General features: G+C 41.2%; 2 protein-coding genes across 2 annotated transcripts in view; one reads left to right on the top strand and one right to left on the bottom strand.

Annotated features, from left to right (window-relative positions):
* Positions 1-2,854, top strand: part of creb5b (cAMP responsive element binding protein 5b) — a 63,568-nt gene extending 60,714 nt beyond the window's left edge. Inside the window, exons 9-11 of the mRNA XM_037677017.1 lie at positions 993-1,220; positions 1,344-1,452; positions 2,664-2,854. Coding sequence (XP_037532945.1) covers positions 993-1,220; positions 1,344-1,452; positions 2,664-2,818 — 492 coding nt within the window. The 3' untranslated portion in view covers positions 2,819-2,854. The remainder of the gene's footprint in view (positions 1-992; positions 1,221-1,343; positions 1,453-2,663) is intronic.
* A 3,794-nt stretch (positions 2,855-6,648) lies between these two features.
* Positions 6,649-10,209, bottom strand: cpvl (carboxypeptidase vitellogenic like; the record flags this gene model as incomplete). The annotated part of the gene is given in 10 exon segments (XM_037677018.1): positions 6,649-7,013; positions 7,096-7,278; positions 7,349-7,522; positions 7,610-7,708; positions 7,791-7,922; positions 9,332-9,454; positions 9,621-9,687; positions 9,771-9,850; positions 9,953-10,011; positions 10,095-10,209. Coding segments are annotated over 10 exon segments (1,131 nt in total), but the record flags the coding sequence as incomplete, so codon positions are not given.
* Positions 10,210-10,557: the final 348 nt, after the last annotated feature.

The following is a 10,557-nucleotide window of genomic DNA, read 5'->3' on the forward strand; positions in this document are numbered from 1 at the left end:
CATGAATCCAGTCTTTTCTTTTGCTCTAAAATAAAAAATATCAGTAAATATTAATACATTTTGATCATTTAGTTGTATAATACCACACCTTCTGGCCTGAAACCCCCCCTCCAACATGTTTGAAGTGGGCCATGAGCCACCAGTTGATAATCACAGTTTTAGCAAGTGTTGCAGCTCCATACATATTTTCTTTAGTGTTCTAAGAAGCAGAAATGGCTCTTTTGATCATAAAGGTTGCATACCCCTGATCTAGCTCCAATAAGCTGCAATTATGCAGCCACAGGTTGCTCCAGGTGCAGAAGGAGCTATTTAAAGGGTGAACTGACATTGTTGGATAATAATGCATGTGGTTTGGTTTTATTTTAAAGCATTGCTCACAGGAGCTTGACGGGAGGCACTTTGCAATCCCAATCGTTGGACAGTTGGACTTGAAAAAAAAGCAATTCACTGTATGTTCCAGCTGTACGATGAAGGCATTAAAACAACACTGCATGTATGCACAGCCACCACTAACGCAGCTTGCATTTTCCACGGTTCTCATAAAAAATGGTAATGATCTAAAGACTGAAAACACTCAACCTTGCCAAGAAAATGTCAAGATCTGTCAGTGCAAGCACAGTTTTAGAAATGGTCCTTTTCACTGTGTCTGGCGGTGTTAGTCTGGGTGGAAGTGGGCGTTGGAAAACGACCTCCTGACACCTCTTTAACAAGGTGGGCAAGGCCTGGTGAATCAGCCCAGTCACTCACTCAGTCTCCCACTTCTGACGCACGCAGCCCGACTCCCGAGGCACGTGTTACAAACAGATGTTGTTCTTGGGGAAGTTGCCAGGAATTAAATAGCAGGAGGAGATAATGTATAGTTGGTTGTTTACAGGCAGGATGCTTTGAGGGCAGTAAGGCGGTGACAGCAGACAGGTGGCAGAACACATGTGGTCAGAAAGTGTCTCATCAGAGATCTCAGTGATGCTGATCCAATCTGTTGCATGTTTCAGATGTCACCTGCGACCCAGCAGATGCAGCCCACGCAGACGCTGCAGTCTCCACCACCCAGTGGGGGGCGACGCAGGCGCGTAGTGGACGAGGACCCGGACGAACGGCGGCGCAAGTTTCTAGAGCGAAACAGAGCGGCTGCGACGAGATGCAGACAGAAGAGGAAAGTCTGGGTGATGTCCTTAGAAAAGAAAGCAGAGGAGCTCACTCAGACCAACATGCAGCTTCAGGTACAAAACCATGTGACGCGCTGCGACAAAATGTGTCAGAATGCCTTTTTGAAGATGAAAAACAACACTACTTAAAGATCTTATGAAACAGAGTTAAACTGTTGTGTTTTTCGTTCGTTCCAGAATGAAGTGACCATGCTAAAGAATGAGGTGACCCAACTCAAGCAGCTCCTGCTCACTCACAAGGACTGCCCCATCACCACTATGCAGAAAGAGTCCCAAGGTTACCTCAGTGAGTAGCTCAAAACAAACACAGATGAATACACACACTTCTGGGATTTTGACCAAACACACACACACACCAGCGCTGCAGACATAAGTCTAATGAACAACCAGTGGCTGCCAGGACTCTTCGCTCTGATGTGCTGGTATCCAGCTCCCACGCTCAGGACAGGACTCACTTCTTTCACATGTGGGTGTTGTACACTCTGGTTGCCGGCCCGGACTGGGAGTTGGTCGTCTGAACCTCCTGAGAGACTCATTTTTCCATCTGACAGCCTCTCTGTGCACAGAGGCGGCGCAGGATCAACGTGAGAAAGGCAACACAGTCTGCACATTGGCAGACTTCTGCAAATGTCCACAATCTCTTTGACGTTTGGACTTCAGCTCAGCTTCACATGACATCAGAACCTCCCCTCCCCGTTGATATGGACTCATGTATATAGGATAAGGAACCTCCCTGTGTGGCGTTAGCAAAGGAAAATAAGGCTCACGTCCCCAATTGCTGAATGGCTCTATTATGCAGCAGAAAGCCTCCGCCCAGGCTGGGCAGGAAGGACTTTCATCGATGAGTCTAGCTTGTGGACAGATGTCACCTTCAATGTGTCTGACGTCCATCAGGTGTGTTCCATATGAGGTGACTGATTCACTTTTCCATTTCGTATTGCTCTTTTTGTTTTTTAATGTTTCATGTGAAAGAAATATGTTTTCTTTTTTAATCAAATTATTTTTTACGAATAAATAAATATCAGTGACATTTGGTTTGTGTTTATTTTGATATTTACCATCATGGCCAAGTTCTGAAATCTGCACGTACAGGTTTGAAATCCTAGAATCAAAACATGTCCTATCCTGAATGAGCCAACAAAGTTCAGTCAGGTCATCTGGACGGTTTCTTTTTTTTTTTTTTTTCTTGAGACATTTCATCCTTCATCCAAAGGACTTCATCAGTCCGAGAAGCCCCAACATACGGAGTCCCACAAGCAGCACCCACATAGTGGATCAACCAGTTTGCTGGTGATAAGATGGTTTCTGGGGCCAACCCTCTCCCCCGTCGACTCCTTTCAGGCAGCCATAGCCAAAGTGGTTCAAAACTTCAAAGTTCTGATGAAGTCCTTTGGATAAAAAAAAAATGTCCTGATGAACTAGCTGAACATTGTTGGATTTTTTTTACCTGGATTACTGAGCATGAACTTTGATCCTGAATGATGTTTCTGTTTTCAGGTCCGGAGAGCAGTCCAGCGGGGAGCCCCACCCCAGCATGTTCCCAGCAGCAGGTCATTCAGCACAACACCATCACCACCTCCACCACCACCGTAGGGGGCAGCAGTGTGCACGGGCAGGCCAACCGCCGCACAGACATTAACCCCATTCACTAGGGACTACGATAACTTGATCTGCAGCCACGAACCTCCCCCCTCACCTCCTTCGCCCTGCTTTCTGAGGGTTACCAGCTGCACACGCTGCCCCCGTTTCCATCAGGCGAAACCTCAAGGGCCTGCGAGGCTGCTCTTTATACAGTAGCTACAGTATATTTTTATAGATCAACCCTATTAACAAATAATAGCTCTAAGGTTTGTTCGCTAATGTTTTCAGTTCAACTTTTAGAAGATTATATTTTGCAGAAAGTAAGGTTTGCTAATCTCACACACCATTTGTGTGACTTCCTCTGTTGGCTGTGAAACCAGAGGAGGAAGGGGAATAAATCACCAGAGAAACGTCTAAATAAGAATTCAAAGTGTCAGATGAGGAAATTGAGCATTTCATACAGATACTTAGTCATAAAAGCAGATGTTGGTTTTCCTGAAAACGTAAATGACTGTTAATGTTCTCGCTGTCATGACTATCCTTAAAAGCTTTCATTGTAGGTTACAAGACAGCGATTATACCATATGATCAATGGTAGCAATATATCAAAGCATTGATCATCCTTTCTACTGTACGCTCACATGTTGATCAGAATGGCCAAGGACATAAACCATGATGTTTCAGAACTGAACACTGTGATACTGGTGAGGCAGCTCAGGGGCTGAGAGCTCCTCCGCTCTGCAGGACCAACAAAGCTTTAATCATAAAGGCCTTATTTTATTCTCTGAGTGCGTTTAGCGCTGCGCTTTGGATAAAACAGTCCAAAGGAAATCAGCTTTGCATGTGAATATTGTATATTTATGTCCCTTCTTTTCTCTGCAGAGCAAAGTTCGGTAGCAGGGAAAAAAAGAAAGTGAGAAAGCGTGTGTCGTTTATTCCTTTAAGGAACTGGCGGGTTTCGAGCGATCATTCCTTGTTTTCCAAGTCGTCACAGCGTGCCTGAATCTGTTTGCAAATTTTTGTTGCCTTACTAATATGCAACCACAATAATTATCTTTAGTTTTTCCCAAAACAATGCCTGTTTTTTTTTGTCGTTTTCTCTGTCACAAAGTATCTCAGATAAACGTAGTTCTGCTCTGCCAGCTTGAATACGTTCTCGTTTTGACCACAGATTGTCTTGTTTTTCTTTCCTCTGTGACCAGGAATGTCATTTCGATTGCATGAAGACCATAATGCACTGTGTTTTGCAGCAGGGCGGGTGAATTTTATTCCACTGACAGGTGGAGCGATCACAGAGCTGTCCATGCACTTTGTCCTCTGTCACGCCAGAGGGTGGAATAGCCATATTAAGGTCAGAGTAATTCTCTGTGATCCCTCGTCTTCACACACCAGCGAGAAACCTAACGGTGTTTTCCGTTTTGGAAGAGTATGTGCCTGGCTTGTATCACGATGACGCCACGCCATTCGGTTTATGCTCGCCGTGTTACGGAAGGGTCTCCCGCTTTTCTCATTCATCCTAACCTTTTGGACACATTTGCAGATTTTGTGTCATCACCTAGTTCAGTTTGTGCGATGACGAGTCCGAGAAATCCACTTGGAAAGGGCTTCGTTGGACCGTCCCTCTGATCTAAGGCTCGACTTATTTTTAATTGCTCGTTTTTTTAAGACTTTGATCCAAAATAACCTCTTGCATGTGAAATTTGTTAACGGCCTGAAAATATTTGCAACTGGAATAAGTAGACCTAAAACTTACATTTGAACTCTTCTTTTTTTTTTTATTCTTTTTTGTAAGGAAATAAAAATATTTGTTACTCTGTAAGGTCAAATGGAAGTACAGTGTGTGTGTGTGTGTGTGCGAGGCAGAGAACAATTCTCTTATGAATAAGGTTGTTTGTATGTATGTGTGCTATTTTAAGTTTAAAAAGTATAAATATTGTACATAACATCATTAATTTCTATAACCCTGTACATGCATTGCAATCACCTTTCTTTTTGAAGGGAATTTAAACGCGTGGTACATTTGTAAATCGTGTTTTCACTGCACTTGTTCCTTTTCTCTGTTTGTCAAGATGTCGCAGCTCATTTCAGTGCTTAAAAATGATACGTAATGAACTGACCAATCCATTGTTGCCTGCATAACTTTGTACATTTTTTTTTGGTCTGTGTGTTTGTAATTACGTTGTTTTATTTTTGCATTTGTACAGACATTTAATATTGTTGCAGTTACATTACGATATGAAATAAAGCACTTGTTCGGTAACGTAAAATGTAGTTTATTTGATTCGATTTCTGGCCTTCTTCAGACTTTGTTTTTATTTGTGAGAAAAAGACGTTAAAGTGATATGATCGACATCTTTCCCCCCCGACGCTCGCCCTTGAAATATAACTGCTCATTAAATAGTTAGATGCTTTAAGGGTTTAGAATACTCATTAATTATTAAACTGTCTAGACAGCTTGATTGATGCCTGATGGAACGACATGGTAGTTAATGTCAGCACACACATGCAGCGTTGCATTCACATGAAAAGGGACTGACATCCTGTAATTATTATTTATTTTTTCAACCCACGGTGATGAGAAGAGATCACGTCTTACAGATCTGATTTTTATAATAAACACGATAAGTTACATTTAAAAAATGGTTCTTACACGTTTACAGCTTTAAGGTTACATGTATTACTAGAACCTGCTTTTGAATCTTAAATTAATATTAGGACCTCTAAACCAGAGGTGGGCAACTTTTTTTTCCCCAAAGGGCCACATCAAAATGTTTAAAGCAATCAAAGGGCCGCATAGAGAATTGGAAAATATATTTTCTTGACAACAGATAATCAAGGGAAGACTTTCTTCTTATTGTAGCATAGTTAGTAGCATCCTTTATAAAACAAGTCTTTCCAAAGTCCTTTAGGAGTATAAGTTATTTTCTGTAAAACGGCTCTTGTGACAATGCATTGACACATGTTTAACATGTGTTAGCGGAACTATGCAAAACAAACATACAAGTTAAATGTTTTTTTTTAAGTTTTGCGTAAGATGTTTAATTTAAATTTCCTTGTCTCATTGATAAATTACTGGCTTTTAAAAAAAAAAAAAAAATCAATCTTTATTTTAAAAGTTTTGTTTTTAACTAAGGATATTTGGGGCCTGATGGAGATTGTCCAAGGGCCACATTTGGCCCTCGGGCCTTAAATTGCACTTGTCTGCTCTAGTACAAAATTCATTTCAGGGCATTACACATAATATCCAACAGATCCTCTTCAAATTTTATTACATAGATGATACAATGCTAATCAGTTTAATCCAAATAAGACATCAGATTGCATCATGTCCTTATAATGTATTTAAATGTACTTTTCTAATGTCTTCTTCAAAATGTATCTAGACATGGTTTGGCCTGAACTTTCTGTCAGAAATAGAAATCTTTATGAACCATATTTATCAAAGGTTCTACTGCTCCTGCTTTTTTAAGTTTTATACATTTGTAAGCAACAAGAAGTATAAAAGCTGCAAGTTCAGTTGAAACGTACAGAAAAGTTTTTATACTTTGGTCAGATATTAGACAATTCAGAATTTTCAGAACCAAACTTCGCTCGATCAAATATTTATTGCAGAACCTTAAAAACATGTTAAATGAACAACATTTGTTCAGAAGAGCCTGAAATTATCTTCCAGGTTCCTCTGCAGTCTGCTTTCATTTTAAGGGGGGATACAGAGACGCCTGGTGGATTTCCTCTCAACTACTCAGCTTTAAAGTCAGTGAATCTTGTTCACACTTCACAACAGTCTGCAAAATCAGGTTATTAAAATAAAAGCTTTTTATACACATTATTTCAAGTAATTTCACAATTAAAATATCCCAAAGTTATAGCCTTGGATTTCTGAACACAACATATTGTCCCTTAAGCTGTTAAAAAATTAAAAAATAAAATCCCTGAAACATTTATTGTAAATCATCTGTGTTGGTTCAGATAAAAGTGCTAAATCAAATATTTCCTTGAATAAAAAACAAAATAAAACAAAAATAATTTTATGCATAACATATCACACTGCAAATGAATGTACAAAACATAAAGATTACATTTGTTGTGACAATCACCAGTCTTTTAAATCAACACTGAACAATCGATGCTCGTCATGAGGCGGCGGTGTTTTAGCGCAGACATTTTTCACTTCCAGCCTTGTGTCGACAAGAATCTGTCGATCATATCAAAGGATCTTGCTGGCTGGTCGTACGGCAGAATGTGTCCTCCTCCTCGTATGATGACCTGCGTTGCACGGGGACAGATAAAAAGACTTGAAGACTCTAACATGAGCTTGTTGTTGTAAAGGTCCTGGACGTGTGCTCACCTGGTAAAACTCTCCAGTCTGTCGGACGTAACCTGCCACCTCCGTGTCGCTGGGCTGAACCTTCCAGTGGAAGCGGGGGGTTGTTTTATACTCGTCCGCTCCGGTCCAGTTCACGGTAGGCAGGAACCTCTCAGTCAGAGGGGCAGCTACGATCACGTCCAGCTGACCACTGTAGATCAACACCTGCACAAACTCAACCGTTAGGCATCTGGAAGTCTCCCCCACAGACGTGCCAGAGACGTGCACCTCTCACCCTGTAGTTGTCCATCAGCACCCCCAGCCACGGCTTGATGCTCTTCATGACGTCCTGCAGGAGGTGCTTCTCCACCTCGGAGCCATTGTGGAACGTCAGGTTACCCACGTGGATGGCTCGCCGCACCGCAGGCAGCGTCACAAACTGGGAGAAGTACTCCTGGTCCTCCGGTTCCTGGGAAAACATCCAGAGAAGGCACCACTGCTCGCTCAGAACGAGAGGTTTTTAGACGACAAGAGGCCACGTCGGCGCTCAGATTACCTGACATAACAAGTAGTTAAAGTAGTTGGTGCAGCCTGTTGCGTTCTGGAAGAAGGTGGGGTATGGATACATGTCGCCGTTCAGCAAAGAGTCAAAAACCTGCAGCAGGGAAAGAGAAAGAAATTCAGTTTATTCAAAATGTTTCAGATTGTTGCAGACTCGCAGTCGTTAGCCGACTTACTTTATAAGCTTCCACCCACTTCTGCTGCTGGATGAGCTGAGCGGTGAGGCTCGTCTGCTTGTCCACGTACTGTTTCTGGAGTTCATCTACCATTCCTGTCTGATACAGGAAGTCACCATAACCACCCAGCATCTGGTGGGGAGGAAACATTCAAGCAGTGAATAAACAATCCTCATAAACGACTCTACAACTTTTACTATGTGAAGAAGTGATGATTAATCTCCAACTTCTGCAAACGCTAACCTGCTGATTCTGATTTGGTCAACTCGGATTTCTCTTCAAAACCCTTAATAAAAAGCAGTAACATGCCTTTTGTGTTTCTCAACTCACAACCTAAAAATGCTCCAGATAACTGGATACTTTTTGACAAGCTTTTGATATAAAATCAAACATGACAGTTTAAAAAAAAAAACACTTGTAAAGAGGGGAAGAAATACTAAGACTGTTCAGGAGTTTTTAAAAGTTGCTGTATCACACAAGGAGAATTACAGCTCGATAAGTGTTGTTGCTCAACCATGAAAACACTTGCCTCATGTTTGCTCTAACTTTTATGTCAAAATATAAAAGATATAGATAAAAATGAACAATTATTTATAAATTAATAACAATTTGAAATTATTTTTTTTTTCAGTTTTAGCTGCTCTCCATTGGCTCCCTGTCAAGTCCAGAATTGAATTCAAAATCTTACTTCTAACCTACAAAGCCCTCAAAAACCTAGCTCCATCTTATATTTGAGATATTATTGTTCCATATTTTCCTAACTGAGCATGTCGCTCTCAGACTGCAGGCTTACTTGCGATTCCTAGAGTTTCCAAAAGCAGAATGGGAGGAAGATCTTCCAGTTATCAGGCTCCTCTCTTGTGGAACCAGCTTCCAGTTTCTGCCCATGAGGCTGACACATTGTCCAGTTTTAAGACTGGGCTGAAGACTTTCACTTTTGATAAATCCTATAGTTAGGGTTGGCTTGTTATGCTGCCATAGGCTTAGACTACTAGAGGACAAGTTGACCTCATTTCCTTAAATGAATTTTTAAAATTGAATAGTTTTCATTTGATATTATTTTTATCTTAACGTGATTCTTGACCTGCCATTGTGTATCTGTTCCTCCTTCCTGTCCTCGCAAACCCAGTCGGTCGAAGCAGATGACCTCCTGTCCTGAGCCTGGTTTCTTCCAGCCTAAAGGTTTCTTCCTCATGAGGATTTTTCCTTTCCACTGTCGCCTTCATGCTTGCTCAGGATGAGTCTGTGTTGGAGTTAAACTCAAAGCAGTCTGCTCCTCTGATAAATAATGTTAACTTATTTTTTCTATATATGAATGTTTCTGTTCAGTGCCCTGAGATGACTTCTGTTGTGACTTGGCGCTATATAAATAAACTGAATTGAAATTATCCTCAAACACAATACTATTGATGAACTCATAGGATTCTCACATGTACTGTCAGTGGCATGCACTGCCTCTTGAAATAAAAAAACAAACAAAAAAAACCCCCAATGCTGTTATTTAAAGGACATAATGGAAGTAAAAGTCACAAGACACACACCACTTCAGGGTCACAGAGTCCATCTCCAATAGCCATGCCTTTAAAGTTGATCTTGACTTTTGCAGTGGGGTTGTTTTTGTGGATGTAGTAGGAAACAGCAGGAACATACTTGCCTGCATACGACTACACAGAAATAAAAGAGACAACAACACATTTACAATAGTTTATCATCCGTCATCATCTGGTTGAAAGCTATGTAGTGACATGTGCAAGAATGAAGACAAATCTGTTTGTTTTATAGAAATGTGAAGACAATACTGATGTATAAGGTCTGAAAGGGAAAACTTACCTCTCCAGTGGCATAAAACTCATTGGACTGATACTCAGGAAAGAGCTGGAAGAACTGTGTCAAAGCACTTTAAGAGAAAGAGACAAGAGAAGGTGAAGCGTTAAACACCAGAAGAACAAGCAGAGAGAAAAGACGGTTACTGAGTTCGACCTGTAGAGATCTCTGCCAACATCATCCTGGTTCTGAGCAAAACCTTTGTCATCTTTAGTGAAGCTGAAGCCGGTTCCAACCTAAAACAAAGGAAGCAAATCACTTTCTAAACTTCGTTCAACACAGAGGGAAAGATGTGTTTTATTCATTTGCAGGTGGTTTAATACAAAAGAAATAAATACCGGATTGTCAATGTACAGAACGGAGTATCTGGTCGTCCAAGCAAAGTCCCTCATACCGACTGCAAACACAGAGGAACAGCAATCCTTAAACCATATTTATACAACACGATCCCCGTCTGCAGCTGCGGTGCCAAATCACTACCTGTAAGGTTCTTGTACACAACATACGGTCCGTGTTCCACAAACAGGCCGAACATGGAGGTACCACCCGGCCCGCCTTGCAGCCAGAGCAGAACAGGAGCTTCATCCTGGGCTCCCTGCAGGTCCGAACAAGAATAAAGTTAACTCATCAGCGCCATCTAGTGGTGAACAAGTTTGAAAAATTCATGTAAACCTGAGTTTTACTGTGAATACCAATCTGTTTAACAACAGATTGTTCAGGGTGCTGAACAGTGAAACGTCAGCACGCACAAAGAGCTTTAAGTTAAAGGCTCAAGTTGTTGTGGCAGTAGAGGAGAGTCATCCTCGATACATGCTAACAGCACTAACAGGCCACACAACATTCACCTGGAAAACTTTGGCATTTGAAGCATCAAGCGATAAACTTCTCATATATTATATACACACACGTGTATATATATATATATATTATATACACACACGTG

The sequence above is a fragment of the Nematolebias whitei genome, chromosome 5 (genome assembly GCF_014905685.2).
Source record: "Nematolebias whitei isolate Nwh7 chromosome 5, NemWhi1, whole genome shotgun sequence".
In the NCBI taxonomy this organism is placed as follows: domain Eukaryota; kingdom Metazoa; phylum Chordata; class Actinopteri; order Cyprinodontiformes; family Rivulidae; genus Nematolebias; species Nematolebias whitei.